This window comes from Apodemus sylvaticus, chromosome 5, assembly GCF_947179515.1.
Source record: "Apodemus sylvaticus chromosome 5, mApoSyl1.1, whole genome shotgun sequence".
NCBI classification, from domain to species: Eukaryota; Metazoa; Chordata; class Mammalia; order Rodentia; family Muridae; genus Apodemus; species Apodemus sylvaticus.
In genome coordinates, this window is record NC_067476.1 from 49,535,952 (window position 1) to 49,552,228 (window position 16,277).

At 41.2% G+C, this 16,277-nt stretch overlaps 1 protein-coding gene and 1 pseudogene across 1 annotated transcript in view; one reads left to right on the forward strand and one right to left on the reverse strand.

Moving 5' to 3' along the window:
* Abcb11 (ATP binding cassette subfamily B member 11) overlaps positions 1-14,077 on the reverse strand; it is an 80,793-nt gene extending 66,716 nt beyond the window's left edge. Inside the window, exons 1-7 of the mRNA XM_052181618.1 lie at positions 14,002-14,077; positions 12,680-12,701; positions 10,882-10,933; positions 9,386-9,624; positions 2,907-3,004; positions 2,175-2,311; positions 49-182 (exon numbers count right to left, since the gene is read on the reverse strand). Coding sequence (XP_052037578.1) covers positions 49-182; positions 2,175-2,311; positions 2,907-3,004; positions 9,386-9,624; positions 10,882-10,933; positions 12,680-12,701; positions 14,002-14,077 — 758 coding nt within the window. The remainder of the gene's footprint in view (positions 1-48; positions 183-2,174; positions 2,312-2,906; positions 3,005-9,385; positions 9,625-10,881; positions 10,934-12,679; positions 12,702-14,001) is intronic.
* A 360-nt stretch (positions 14,078-14,437) lies between these two features.
* On the forward strand, positions 14,438-14,932 carry LOC127684186 (60S ribosomal protein L12-like; annotated as a pseudogene).
* Positions 14,933-16,277: the final 1,345 nt, after the last annotated feature.

A 16,277-nucleotide genomic window follows, 5' to 3' on the forward strand; every position in this document is an offset into this window, starting at 1 on the left:
TAAAAAATCTAAATGATACATTATAACCTAGTTGTGTGCGCTACTTACTCAGAGAATCTTGAATTCAGCTCTCCCACAGAAGTGCAGTCAAACCATCCGATTTCCATTCTCATTATTCTCCGAAAGTAAATTTTCCTCATTCTCCTTATCTGACGAGCCCCAGTGATTATCCACAACCTTATCTGGAAACAGCCAAAGGTGTGTTTTAGCACGGTGGCACTAAACAGGTTAAGCAGATTTGTCTATTACTTTCTCCTATTTCTAAAAACAAATCACACTTCCCGTGGTTATTGCTGTGACTGGCTGAAACGAAGGAAGTCATTGACAAGGTGCCTCTTTCGGGGACTAGGGTGTGAGCTCCGACACCCCCGCTAACAGGGAGGTAAGTTGACATTTGTGGGGGTGGCAAGGATCCAGCCTTAACTTCAGTTCTGGCAGGAGGACAGGTTGCCTTCTTTGGATTTGACCAATTGGGCTTCACTATCAAGTGAAATAGGGTCACAGCGCCCACATAGGAAATGGATGTTTTACATTCATCCGCTTTGCATAACCCTTCTCGGCTTCCTCCTTCGTGTATACACCTCTAGGCATCCATGCACGGTGTTCAAGAAACGATTTGGTCAGGCTCTGGCAGAGCCTCTCAGGGGACAGCTCTACCAGACTTTTGTCAGCAAGCGCTTCTCGGCATCAACAACAGCCACTGGGTTTGGTGTCTGCGGATGGGATGGATCCCTAGGTGGGGCAGTCTCTGGATGGCCTTTCCTTTAGTCTCTGCTCCACTCTTTGTCCCTGCATTTCCTTTTGACAGGATGAATTCTGAATTATTATTTTTGAGGTCGGCGGGTGGCCCCATCCCTCAACCGGGGGGCCATGCCTAACCATTGGATATGATCTCTACAGGTTCTATCTCCTCTTTGTTGGGTATTTCAACTAATGTCCTCCCTGTTGGGTCCTGGGAACCTTTTGAGGTCCTAACATCTGAGACTTTCTAGTGGATATCCCCAATTCAGATGCAGATGCACACAGCCAAACATTGGACTGAGAGCGGGGAACCCCAGTGGAGAAGTTAGGGCAAGGACTGAAGGAGCTGAAGGGGTTTGCTACCCCATAGGAAGAACAACAATATCAACCAAACAGATGCCCCAAAGCCCCCTGGGACTAAACCACCAACCAAAGAATACATATAGGGGGGACCCATGGCTCCAGCTGCATATGTAGCAGAGGATGGCCTTATTGGGTATCAATGGGAGGAGAGCCCCTTGGTCCTGTGGAGGATCGATGACCCAGAGTAAGGTAATGCTAGGGCAATGAGGCTGGAGTGGGTGGGTGGGTGGAGGAGCACCCTCGTAGAGGCAGGAGGAAGGGGGTGGGGGTTTGTGGAGGGGAAACTGGGAAGGGGGATAACCTTTGAAATGTAAATAAATAAAATAAACAATAAAAAAGAATGAAATTATTTGGGGACAATTTAAGCCAAAAATCACGAGCCAAGCAGGGAATCTCATTTCCTGATAGATTTCCCCCAATTTAAAAAAAAAAAATAATAAGATGGGCGTCATGAAAACGGAAGTCAGAATAAGAGAAATGGATCCGTTTCTCTTTAGAACTAATGCTGTCTGGACTCATTGGATAAGTGAAATGGAGAAATCATCTCTTTTTTTCTGCAGAAGATAACAAACTGTGGAATATATTTCTTAGTTAATAAAATTTTTATCACCTAAGACTAGAAAAAAAGAAAAAAGAAAAACCCTGAGATTCAGAATTATAGAATTTGGACTAGAAGGACACTTGGTTAGACTTCAGCAAAGAAAGAGAAAATTTTTAGGACAATAGATGTTGCTCTCTCTTGATCTCTCAATGTCTGGTTCTCTCCATGCTCCTCAGCTCCAGCCTACAGATGCAGTCTTCGCTGAGAAGAGCGGCAGATAGGGGAGGTCTGGCAGGCAGCTCCTTAGCTGCAACCCCTCCCTTCCCCACCCTCACCCCACCCAACCCCACCCCTCGCGTTTGCTTCCCCCCCCCCCCGAACCCCTCCACACCCCTTGCTTTCCTGCACAATGACTGCTCTGCTGTCTGAATCTTCCCTACTCTCTCAGAGCCTTCATATACAGAACTGAGTATTTCATCTGGTGTCCACAAAGCCAAATGTCTGGAAGTAGGACAGAGGTACTACTAACTTGAAAGTATCCTAGGATAATTACAGCCGCGCCGACTCCTGCGTAGAGGACAGAGTATTGGATGACTTGGCTTTCAATGTCCACCAACCTTAAAAAGAGGGCAAAGTATTGAGTTTTACAAATAGGATCCAGGTATCAAAGGTTGTATTGGTAGGTTTAGAGGGATTTGAAATAAACTTACTATACATTTCTATTAAATATTCACATGCAGAGGAAAGGTTTTAATAAGCCTGTTGGGCTGCCTGGAAAGACAATTCTAGAAAGAAATGCGCTGACAATCAAGAGCTTAATGTTGACACCTTTGGGAAAGTAAGCCAGACTTTTTACCTTCTCCATCCCAGAATGGCATTATTTAAAAAAAAAAAAATGGCATTTTAAAATCATGTTTGTCATATTCTCACTGGGGAGATGGCCTGTCCCATTAGCCCTAGCTTTCTGCTGGCTAAATCCCTGGAGGTTTCTCTTACTAGGGTTAGTTCACAAGTTGAAGAAATACTTGCAGGGAATTCTAAGAAGTCTCCTTCACTTCCCCGGAGCTGTCATGCTCGGACACAGGGACTTGGTTTGGCGAACCAAGCCAGGGAGTGGGAAATACTCAAAAACTGCTTTCAGGAAATAAGGGACTTTTGTAGTCCAAAAAATAGCACTTTTTTTGGTGGCAGTGCTAGTCTAAATTACTGGGATCCCGTTTATTTAGAAAAGAATCATCCTGCATGATTTTTGGGGGTCTACCTTCCTCTGAGAGTCCCAGCTTCTCTTTCATAGAGAGGACCATTTTCTCTTTTGTGGGCTTTGCTTCACATTTCAAGTGTAGAATCTCAGGGTCTAGTCTAAAACATAAAAGTGATCTCACATACAGCCATAAAAATTGATAGTTTTAAAAAATATTTAAGTCAATGGGTCTCTTGGGTTCACTTTCTTAGTGTTTTTGTTTTCCTTTGTCACTCACTCCCCAGGCCCTAGTTGCCCCAATATCATACAATAAGTTATCTGTTCTCCATTGAATTATTCCATCCTTATTTTTAAAATAATAGGTGTACTTACTTTTGTGGATATATTTCTGAGTTCTGTCTAACCTCCATCAATACCATACAAGGCTCTATTGCTGTAGTTACAATTGATGTTGACATTCGATAGCTTATTTTATTTTCAATGAACTTAGCTCTGCTCTTTTGTCTTTCAATACAAATTTTAAAGGAATCTTGCTGGTACTGTAATCAAAGTAAGTGTTTAACAATTCCTCAGTGAAGAAAATATGGCATATGTGATGGTCTGTATATGCTCAGTCCAGGGAGTAGCACTATTTGGAGGTATGGCCTTATTGAGTATCACTGTGGGTATGGGCTTAAGACCTCATCCTAGATGCCTGGAAGCCAGTTTTCACTAGCAACCTTCAGATGAAGATGTAGAACTCTCAACTCCCCCTGTACCATGCCTGCTTGGATACTGCCATATTCCTGCCTTGATGATTATGAACTGAACCTCTGAACCTGTAAGCCAGCCCAATTAAATATTGTCCTTATAAGAGTTGCCTTGGCCATGGTGTCTGTTCACAGCAGTAAAACCCTTACTAAATATATGAGATAGCATATATACACAATGTAATCCTATTTGGCCTTTAAAAGGAATGGGACACCTTGTCAGTTAGAAGCCATTTCATGAAGTAAAATAAGCCCAGCATAGGACGTAGTATCACACAATCTCACTTAGACAGAAAGTCTAAAAAAGTGGAAATCATAGGAAAGAATGAAATAGTGGTATTCAGGAACTGGGAATGAAGAGACCAGAATTTTATCAAAAAAGATAGAAACTATTCAATTCCCAGCAACCACACGATGGCTCAAGAACCATCTGTAATGGGCATCCAATGCTGTCTTTTAGTGTGTCTGAAGACAGGGACAGTGTACTCACTGTACTGGCTGGTTTTGTATCAACTTGACACAAGCTGGAGTTACCACAGAGAAAGGAATTTCAGTTGAGAAAATGCCTCCATGAGATTCAGCTGTGGGGCATTTTCTCAATTAGTGATCAAGTGTGGAGGGCCCCTTGTGGGTGGGACCATCTCTGGGCTGGTAGTCTTGGGTTCTATAAGAGAGCAGGCTGAGCAAGCCAGAGGAAGCAAGCCAGTAAGGAACATCCCTCCATGGCCTCTGCATCAGCTCCTGCTTCCTGACCTGCTTGAGTTCCAGTCCTGACTTCCTTTGGCGATGAACAGTAATGTGGAAATGAAAGCTGAATAAACCCTTTCCTCCCCAGCTTGCTTCTTGGTCATAATATGTTTGTGCAGGAATAGAAACCCTGACTAAAACACCCACATACATGCAATAAATAAATCTTTTTAAAAAAAAAAAAAGATAGAAACTTTGGCAGCAAGAGGAGCAAATGTAAAAGTTGTATTGCACAGCACACTACAGTTAGTAATGGTGTCTTTGTATACCTGAGAAAAGCTAAAGGAAGGATTTTAAGTGTTTTCATCACAAATGCATGTTGATGGGACTGGAGAGATGGTTCGGCAGTTAAGAGCACTGACTACTCTTCCAGAGGTCCTGAGTTCAATTCCCAGCCACTACACTGTGGCTCACAACCATCTGTAATGGGATCAGGTACCCTCTTCTGGTGTGTCTGAAGAGAGCAACAGTGTAGTAATAAATGAAATAATTTTAAAAATGTATTTTATGGAGGGATCCATGGCTCCAGCTACATATATAACAAAGGATGGCCTTATCTGGCATCAATGGGAGGGGAGGCCCTTGGTCCTGAGGAGGCTTGATGCCCCAGCATAAGGGGATGCCAGGGCAGTGAGGTGGGAGTGGGTCAATGAGTGGAGGAGCACCCTCATGGAGGCAAGGGGGAGGAGGGATGGGATGGAGAGGTTGTGGAGGGGAAACCTGGAAGGGAAATATCATTTGAAACGTGAATGAATAAAACGATTAATAAAAAAGAAAGAATGTATGTTGCTTGTATAATTATACAGTATGTATAATGATATATGTATTTAACTAGGGTAATTTAGCCACCCCACAATGTATACACATGTCTAAACACCTCCTTCTAAATGCAATTTTAGTGTAATTAAGTTAAAATTTTTATCCAAGGTAATTAGCAATAAGAACAGATCTAAATCCAGTAAAGAAACTGAATCAACAATCAAAAACACTCAGCAAGGTAAGACCAAGGCTTCACTGAGGAATCTTACCAAATAGTTAAATATTGATAGCATTTATTTTAAGACTTTAAAAAAAAATAGACTTGAAAGAAACACTTCCAGTTTTAGTATATGTGCTGCTGAAGTGAGCACTGAAAGAACACCTTCCAAAATCATTCTATTAGTTCAGTGTTGATTACCAGGTTCTAAAATATACAAAAACAAAACAAAAAACAAAAAAACTGGAGTACATGCTGATATGTCTAGTGGATATAGTAACAAAATTCCTCAATAGCTGGAAGAATGGGGGGGGAATGTTGAATTGGTAAAGTGCTTGACACATCAACATAAGGACCTGACTGGTCCCCACCATTCACATAAAAGTCACCCACAGCAGCATGCCCCTGTAACCCCAGCACTGGGAAGGCAGAGGCAGAAAGACCTTTGGAATTTTCTACCCAGCCACTGCAGCAGAATCTGTAAACTCTGGGTTCAATGACAGGTCCAACACTTTGATAACAGTCTGACAGCTCCTCCAGGATTACATGGGTATGACTTGGCAACTCCATTTTGAACTACAGAACTAGAGAGCCTTATTGAGGTGCCATGCCTCCTGGCAGGAACTTGACATTGTCCAATGTGAAGTTCCTCTCCCAGCGTTTGAGTGGGCACTCCTGTGTTAGCCATAATCCCCTCCACCTAAGGTGGAGTGCTCAGACCAAAGTGAAGCCTATTGTTCTTCAAGGACCTGCAGTTTCCTGAGAAACACTAACCACTTGAGGAGCAACTGAGCTGAATCTGCTGAGAAGCTTCCAGCCTTTTCCCCTGCCTATATATTGGGAGTTCTTCATTAAACTTTGAGACCTTGAACAGCAATGTTGTCTTGGTCTCCATCTCTTTTTGTTACCTTCCCATACATTCCCAGCTTCACTTCCAGGTAACCTGCTCGATGTAACTATGATAACAGTCTGACAGCTCCTCTAGAATTACATGGGAATGACCTGGCAACTCCATTTTGAACTACAGAATTACAAGAAATGAACTCATACATCCACACAGAAAATTAAGCAAAATTGTCCAAAGCAGTATTATTTACAATAGCAAAAAAGCAGGAAAAATTAAAATTATCACCAATGGATACATAAGATGAAATAAAACATTATATCCATATAGCAAAGTATTCAACAAATAAAAATAAAATACTGATTGGTACTACAACATAGAACTTCGAAAACATTATGCTGTTTTTAAAGTCAGTCTTAAAGGGCCACATGCTGCATGACTCCGTTTACGTGACCTCTCAGAGAAAATCAATCACTCTTGCCCAGGCACGACAGATGGGAAGTCAGGGTACAATAGGTGGGATACAGATTTCTTAAATCATTTGAAAACACAGCCTCAGACTTCTATCCTGGGGTGTCCATATGGGGGGGGGCAGCTGAGAAAACAGTTCTCCAGTGGTGGTATGGTCAGCAGTCACAGGACCGCAAAGGTTTGTATTACCCAATATTCACAATCTTGTGTGTGTGTGTGTGTGTGTGTGTGTGTAGTGCTTTCCAAACTGAATCACAGTCTATGTGGCCAAAAGAATATGCCAGAAATTGCAGAGAACTAAATGAACTGCCTATGAGAACTGACTAAGAACTATTTCTAAGAGTTTAGCTTAACCATCCACTCAACAGCTTAAAGACATGTGAAACACGATAAAGTAAAAGCACACAAACATCTGCCACAGCCTGCACACATACGTCACTAAGTTATTGGCTTGTCTGACACATCAGCACATCTATCTTCCAAAGTAGCAATATTGTATCCTTAACAATAAGCTTTTCCAAGACAGGATCTTGAAACCCTTAGGTAACTTGGGAGGCATTTTAACCAGGGACACATGAGAAACGTTCCCTCCCTTTTCCTGGGATCTACCCAACTCCACTTTCACAGTGATCTCACCCCACAAAAGATAAAGGAATAATAGTACTCATAGCGGTGGCTACTAAAACACATAAGTATTTACCTTGTCAAAGAGTTCCTGGTGAAGAGATAATCTAAGAAAGGTATGCCCTAATCCATTTCAGCTTACTCATATGAGTATTTTAAATGAGGAAGACAAATGACCATTTTGAATGCTTTATCTGCTTATTATACTTACCTAATGCTCATTTAAATGCTTGTGTCATGTGACTTCAACTGAGGCCATTGTTCTTTTGAAAGCTGCAGTTTGCAACATTTATCACCCAGGTATAAGACCTGAGAACACTGAGCCAGTGGGTGGTAGAAGCAACAGGTGATTCTTTGCACATCAAGGTGATGTAAACACCAAAGTTAGATTCATTCTTCAATTCATCTAACAAATGTCTACAGGCAGCTAAGATGCCCAGTGTGACCTCCCTAACTTTTATCGTCACGATTTAATGGCCCAGTGTTACCAGTGGCTGCAGTGATATCACTCTCAGAAGAGTAGTTCATTTCTGCCCTCCAACAGAAATGAGGAGCTTTAAAGGGCTCGTTGAAATCAGTCTCATTATAGGAACTGCTGAGTCTCTCAGAAGAAAATATTCTTGCAAGCTTAGAGAAGCATACAAATTCAAAAGCCAGCAAATTTATTTCCAATAATCTGGCTTGCTAATTTTTAAATTCACTTTTAAAAATGTGCATGTGCAGTAAGTACAAGTATATATGTTCATATATAGATATGTACGTGTGTAAGAGATGCACACATATTTTCACCTTATTTTTGAGACAAGGTCTCTCGCCACTCCTCTAGCTAAAGGATTGACCAGGCTGATTGGATACCGAGCTTTGGGGACTTTCTTGTCTCTTCCTGCCATCTCCCTCAGCTCTGGAGTCGCAGATGCAGGCTCTGCCATTCTTGATTTTTATGTGGGTGCCAGGAATCTGAACTCAGGACCTCATATTTGTGAGCTCTGTACCCACTAAATGATCTCCCCAGCCTCTGCTTATTAATTTTAAAGGGTAATTCTTTGTATTGCATAGGATTTTGTGTTTTTTCATCATCCAGCACTCACTAGTTTGTAACTAATATTTTATGAATGATCATTGGATGAATGAAAGTCTGACTGACTACACCAAGGCTCTACACAATAAGGATGTGACTCCTAGGACAGTGTGCCCTTCCTTGATGCTTTTACACATTCATATTACTTAATTGACATTCAAAAGTTTTTTGATTGAAGCAATGAAAAATCCTTAATGATTTAGAAAGACTCAGTTTAAACCAACCCTGTCAACATTTCAGTAATTAATATGAAAAATAAAGAAGTGTTTGAGAAAGCCGTCCCAAGCGTCTTTCCAGGCAGGATATGCCCTGCCTTTGACTCATGAACCTGAGCATATGGACTCACACATGCCAATGAATTCACCCTGCATTTGAGCAGCACAAGGCAGAAGCAAAGTCCATGCCACAACAGTGAGTCAGCCCATGTGTACTACAGACTCAGTGATTACAAAGTGGGCTGTTGGGTGTATCACAGAGACAACAGCAGCACAGTGACTGAGCTTGTCTGAATTCCATAATGCTCTAGCTAGTTCTTCAGGGCTACCTTCTTGTCACAGCTGCAGCCCTCTTGATGAAAATGTAACTATTGGTTCATATTCCTTTAATGTGGCATGCTCATGGAACACATGGAGAGAGGACAAAGCCAAGGAGAGAGAGAGAGAGAGAGAGAGAGAGAGAGAGAGAGAGAGAGAGAGAGAGAGAGGAAAAAAGAAAAAAGGCGGAGGTGGTTAGTAGGAAAAAAACTCTTGTCCAGGAGACTCAAGTGAAATTCAATTATCTTCTTAGTGGTAATACGTATGGATAGTGTCATGTTCGGGCTTATAGTAAGCCAAGTGGTCAATTGTTGGTGTAGGTATTTGATTAGCAATGTCTATTGATGTTTTGAAACCTGGAGGGATAGAAATAACTACAAAGTTAAAGAATTTCTATCAATATGGGTAAGTTTGTTTTTCTATTCTTCTGTATTAAATGCCATTCCAACTCCGCCGGAATTGTCTTTGGATGTTTTGAATTATAATTTAAGATGTAACAAAAAGAAAAATAACATACCCGCAGCTTGTTCCATTTGTTGTGTTCTGGTTGAAGGAGCTGTTGATCCATACAATGGTGTTATTCACACACACTTTTCCTGGAATATTGAGTTCTTGTCTTTCAATGTCATATTCAACAAAAATATCTGTCATTATACCAAAAACAATAACCATGCCTGGCTGGGCCATTCCATGGAGCAATGCGCACACGCTTCCCAAAAACATCAGCCAGATGTCTTTTGATGAAGAAAATCGAAACTTGAAGAACAAAAGGTTCAGAGATTATCTACATGTAAAAAGTGCACGGGGGATGGGGTAGGGTGGAGGGGAATGGGCAGGAGGGCTATTTGATTTCACTTCTATTCTAATAAATAGCACTCAACACCAGGTGCTTGTGGTGGTCATCTCTCTGAGCAGTTGTCTTCACACTAATTATGTGGAAGCACTATCTATTGATTGTCTAAAACATCAGATCCTTATATTACATCCAGATCTTTGAGTCTATTCTCCTCAGGTCAGGAGCTGACTTTACTTCCTTCCAAATCATCATCACAGATGCCGAAATGCTCCATCTTAAACGGTGGTAGCACACCCCTTTAATCCCAGCACTCGGGAGGCAGAGGCAGGCAGATCTCTGAGTTGGAGGCCAGCCTGGTCTATAAAGCAAGTTCCAGGAGAGGTAGGGCTACAGAGAAACACTGTTAAGAAAGAAAGAAAGAAAGAAAGAAAGAAGAAAGAAAGAGAAGAAAGAAAGAAAGAAAGAAAGAAAGAAAGAAAGAAAGAAAGAAAGAAAGGAAGGAAGGAAGGAAGGAAGGAAGGAAGGAAGAAGGAAGGAAGGAAGGAAGGAAGAAAGAAAGAAAGAAAGAAAGAAAGAAAGAAAGAAAGAAAGAAAGAAAGAAAGAAAGAAAGAAAGAAAGAAAGAAAGAAAGAAAGAAAGAGGGAGGGAGGGAGGGGGAGAGGGAGGGAGGGAAGGAGGGAGGGGGAGGGAGGGAGGGAGGGAGGGAGGAAGGAAGGAAGGAAGGAAGGAAGAAAGGAAGAAAGGGAAGGAAGGAAGGAAGGAGAGAGGAAGGGAGGGAGAGAGGGAAGGAAGGAGGGAAAGAGGGAGGGAGGGAAGGCAGGAGGGAGGGAGGGAGGAGAGGAAGGAATGAAGGAAGGAAGACATGCCTCCATCCTATACAAATTTGTGGTAGATACATAAGCTATGGAATTTCTAAAGACTTCTCATAACAATGTCTATATATGATCTACTGCTCTGGGAGTTACTGTGAAGGTTTGCCTTATTAAGATTATAATTGTGTGTCCATGGATTCTATTCCAAGTGGCTATACTGATCCTGGCAGTGTGTTTGCTAAGCATTGAATGTCTAATCACTATTCAGCTTGTCCGGTAAAGCTCATGACTACACAGCCGATCTCTAGAGCCAGGATGACTAAGGAGTTGGCTCTTCTTCCACTTGTGTGAATAATTCACAGTTGCAAAATCGACTAAGTGAAGCAGCACAGTGCATTTCATTACCAGTTCAAAGAAGCCAACTCGAAAGTCTTGCCCTTTCTTCTTATCTTGTAACCTAGAAGAAGAAAAGGCATTTAAAGGTCATGTCTCCAAAACCAGTGAGAAATTCTCCCTACTTGGTGCTTTTCTTAATTATTCTTTAATAAGTATGCATTTCCACTCTGGCTGGGAAATTCTGGCCAAACCCAGTACTTTAATGTATTTCGTATCCATGAATTCTCAACATCTGTAGGTGCCTGGACAAGACTTGCACAGGGCCATACCAGTCAACATTACAGCATAAGGGCAGGGGGTGGGGGAGGTCCACAAGGTTGCACACATAGTTGAAGAGCTACGGCAATCAGAAGTAGCTGAAAGCAGGGGCTGGGCTCTGTTAAATTCAGAAGCAAGATTCTTAGTAGAGACTGTGTCAACACACCCAAGACCTGCACAGGTTCAAACCAGATGGGGTCACCGCACTGAGAGGAAGACTTAGACGCAGGCTCTGGGCCTTAACCAAGAACCTATTGGCAAAGGGACAATCCTTTTTCTCCAGTGGAGTGTCACTGGGTTTAATCAATCACAGTGCAGAGCAGGCCCCATGCCCAGGACTGGCTGACTAACACAAACTTAATTTCATGATCATTTTCTCGTTGTGGGCTTTTTGATTCCTTTAATTTTGTTTTGACATTCTTGGTCTTGTGGTAGTTTGTTTGTTTGTTATTTTCCTTTTTGTGAGTTTTTTGAGAGCAAGAGAGAACAAAGAAAGGTTGGCTGAGTAGAAGGGAGATGGGGAGAATGCAGTAGGAGTTGGAGGTGGAAAACATGATCAAAATACATATACACATATGCATATGCACACATATAAATGAAAATGCTCTCCTCACAGTGAAGGAGTTCTACTAGATGTTTCTTTTCTACACTCCCAATGGGACTCTTGGAGGACCAGAGTCACCTGATTTCTTCTAGCACCTTGCTAATCTTACCTGCATCCTTCTGTCCTGAAATACTTAAAACTTCTTAAATCAATCTTCTGCCACCCATTTTCCATGCCAGTACTCACCGGTGCCTCTGTTCTAATGCAGCCCCCATCTAATCCTGCCTCAATACTTTCTTACATGTCAACTTAAGCTTGAGTGCTAAAGAGAAAGCTCAGAGAATTCAACTTTAGGTTTTTATTAGTCACAGTGGTACTGGGAATCAGAGAGGATGGGGGGATTTGGAGGAGGAGGTAGAAGGCATGGAGTTGGAGGAGGGGACAGGGGTGGAGTTGGAGGACCTCCTGGAACTCATGAAATCACACTATTGTCAGCTCTTTCCTGTTTGTTTGGGCTGGAAGCTCTGTGGTAGACTGGGATGCAAGAGAAGAAATGGGCATAATCAGGAAGGGCTATTCCACAAGGCTTTTTAAGAGAAAAAGAAAGCAGACAGGCAGTGGTGGCTCACACCTTTAATCCTAGCACTCAGGAGGCAAAATCTCTGAGTTTGAGGCCAGTCTGGTCTTCAGAGTGAGTTCCAGGACAGCCAGAGTCACACAGAAAAACCCTGTCTCAGAAAGAAAGAAAGAAAGAAAGAAAGAAAGAAAGAAAGAAAGAAAGAAAGAAAGAAAGAAAGAAAGAAAGAAAGAAAGAAAGAAAGAAAGAAAAGAAAAGAAAAGAAAGAAACAAAGAAAGAAAGAAGGAAAGAAACAAAGAAAGAAACAAAGAAAGAAGAAAAAGTTTCTATACTTTCTATACTTAGTAAGTAATGTATACGAAAATACTCTGCTCTATATCTGTCACTGTTCTAGAGAAGATGCCGTGCTGTTGACATGGTCACTCACCTTGATTTCTTATCATTGTTACCTGTCAGGATGAAAACAATGTATAAAGAGGTTAATAATCATGTCAGAATGCAACACAATCATAATCATTAGTCAAACAAAAGTATGTCTAGGAAGTACGTTTATTTATGAGATACTATAAAATACTAACTGCCTCTTTCTAGCTCTTTATCACCCCTCCCTCTCCTTCTCTCCCCTCCTCCTTCTGTTTTCACTACATATTTGGATTTTTTTTCCAGATCATAAAATATTTGTATTTTCTGAATATCAAAAAGGAAATCTTTCCCTTTTTGAAACAGAGTCATTCACACTGTAATGTAAGCGGGCTTGAGAGCTACATAGTCCAGAGTAGCTTCAAACTCAGATTCATGGTAATTTTCTTGCTTCAGCCTCCCAAGGACTAGAATTACAGATGTGAGCCACTGTGCTAATGGAAATCACATTTCTAAATTAGGAGAAGTAAATGTGGTTTTTAAAATTATCTACTAAAATGAAAATTAATTCATTGTTTGGTTCCTTATAGACATTTTCTATTTATCAAAATTTATCTACTTAACAGATCACAAATTGACTGTCATATGTCTTTAATACTTCATTGCCACCAGAATCCATAAGACGGAGCTACGTGTTATTTTTGTCAGCACATGTAGAGCAAATGTAAGTAGGAAATGGAAGTGAGTGTCTACAGGGATGTAAGGAAGCCACAGAGTAAAGACCGCTAAGCAATATTTGTTACCATGGCCACCATTTCCTGGTTCTGATGACATTTAAGACAGTTGTAGAAAAAGACTAAAGAGACATTATGGTGTCTCTTATGGTGACATTATAGGACTTGAGAATTGGAAAACTGGATTAGAAGCATGATTGCATGAATTGTTTTGATTCATGAATGGATGAATTGAAGCTTAGAACATGCCAGGGACTAATGTGTCAAGGCCCCTCCCACAGCATCTCTTGCCAGGAGTGTGCTGGTAGAGCCTGTTTAAGGAGCAGAAACCATTAACAATTACTGTTGCCATGGTGATCACTAATGATACTGGGCTAAAATTACTACAGTGATCAGTGCTGAACAACCCAACTCTCCTGGGAAGAAAGTGCTCATTGGAGATGTTAGCACCCACTCATACTGTGCATTTTAACACAGAGCTAGCTTTCAGATGTGACATGAATTCTAGAGAATCCGCTCTTGTTGTATCTGGCACATGCCTAATACTAGCCCCACGTTTATAGCTGATTTTTCTTCTTCTTTTTGAAACCTTGCTAGGCTTATCTCGCTGTTGAATTTACTTTTCTTTACACAAGGCTCAAGGAAACTCGCTTACATGATCCATCTGATTCGAAAGCATGATTCTCCTCTCCAAATTTCTTCACACTGCGAAGAATCACTGAGTCAGACATGGTGTCTGCAGTCTGCACTCAACAACCCTATAAAATAAAAGAGCTGCTGCAATTATTACATATTTTCTCTTTAATAAAAGTAGTTAAATAAACCAGTGACTTGGTTCAAGAAACAATTTTCTATGATCAGTCTCAAACAAACAAACAAAACCAGATCTTTTAATTGAATGACATCTCAATGAAGGAGACTAAATATTAGGAAAGAAACTGAGAGTCGTGCTTTCATTAATTGTTATGCAAATGACTTTTGCCAACTTTTCAAAATTACTTGTTTTTCAGGTTTTGGCTCAGAGGAGGCTACAGTACAGCTTTCTCTTCAGTCTTCCAAGCTCAGATTCATCAGATTCCAGCACCCTATACATGTTGCTCAAGTTTGACCCTAAGGATAGCAAAATCGTGTATGTGAGGTTCACCAGAGGCAGGGCCGTAGTCACAGCTGCTTTGGCTACCAAGACTGGTTTCCTGGGTCTGTCTCCAAAAACACTCACGTTAGTCATGATATCACCAAAGCAACCAGTGACTGGAAAGGTCTGAGGATGAGCACGACACTGATAATCCAGAACAGACAGGCCCAGATTTAGGTGGCACCCTCTGCCTCTGCTTGACAACAAAAGCCATCACGGAGCCGCAAAGAGACAGAAGCAGGAGAACATTAAACACTGTGGAAATGTCACTTTTAATGAGATTATCAACATGGCCTAGTATATGTGACAGCGGCCTTTAGCCAGAAAGCTTTCTGGAAATATTGAGAACTTGGGTATTACGTAGTCTATGGGTTGTCATATAAATGGCTGCCACCCTCACGACGTCACAGATGACATCAACAGTGATGCAATGGAATGCCCAACTAGCTAAGAGCCAACAAGAGGAAATATTTCAATAAAAGCCCATCTAATTAAAAGAAAGAAGATGGGTTTCTTTAGTTGGTGGGTAGATAATTATTGTTTACAAATTTATTTGTTTTTAACAGGTCAGTATAGTACTAAAAGAAGAAAACAGCTGATGGTATTCTTAAGTGCAGCTGGTATAATAATAACACCCAACTCCTTTCAGGAAGCATTAGTGGCCTTTTGTAAGTAGAGCCCAAGGGAAAGGTGGGTCTAGAGGGAACCGAAGAAACAGAGAAGGCGCTGAATAAAACGAGAAGTTAGAGTTTGTTTTAAGCGTAGCTCTCTTTATGAGTTTTCTCTTCTTCGAATACATAACAATGATGAGCAGTGTTTTTAAAAATTCAAGCAGGCTCAAAACAACAAAAATAAACAATCAAAATAAAATGAACCATAAGTGGAAGAGAGCACTCCAGTTGGTATTTTCACGATAAGTTCTAGATACAGATGGGGATATGAGAGTTTAGCTCCAGAAAGGAGCGGAAGTTTCCCACAGCGGACAGTGGAGTAAAGAGCTCCTTTCTAGGTGGAGCCACTTGGTATTACAGACTTCCGGCACTGCTGGGGGGCTCCTGAACACTTAGTGCCAATCATTGCCCGAGGACTTATAGCTCACAATAAATGCAGATCTATGAAGGTTCTATAAGGAGACAGTGATAGATGTTACACATACACATACTGTGTGTATATATGATTACATCTGCATATTATGAATATAAGAGTTGAAGATGGGCTTGTAAAAAGTCTCCCAGTTTTACCTCATTGGGATCACAGGGAATGGAAGTGATGAGTACTTAATAATTAGATCATTGCAAGCAATTTTCTAAAAGCAGCGATATAATTAACACTAGATTCTATGTTATGTCATGCATGCCTTGAAGGCCTGGCCCCCATGCAAAGGAGTGTTCAGCGATGAGGCTTTGAGGAAATAGTTAGATAGTGAGGATTCTGTCCTCATAAGTGGAGTCATCCATTTCCTGACCCAGAATTGGAGTATACTTTTGGAAGATGGTGGAACTGTAGGTGAGTCACTGAGAGCACGTCCTGGCTCCTTCACGTCTCCTTCTTTGTTTCTTAGTCAGGACAGGGTGAGAAGTCTCACCCTTCACTCACACCCACCACCAGGATATTCAGCCTTGACTAGGGCCTCAAGAAGTAGCGTTAGCCAAAACAATAAGACAACATTAAACTTTCCTCTTTTTAACTTACTTATAGAAGGTATTTTGTTACAGCAACAACAGCTGTTAGCCACCCCAAAAGTTGATCAGCATAAACAAAAATCAGTTAATAGACAATTTATTTTTTTCTTTCTT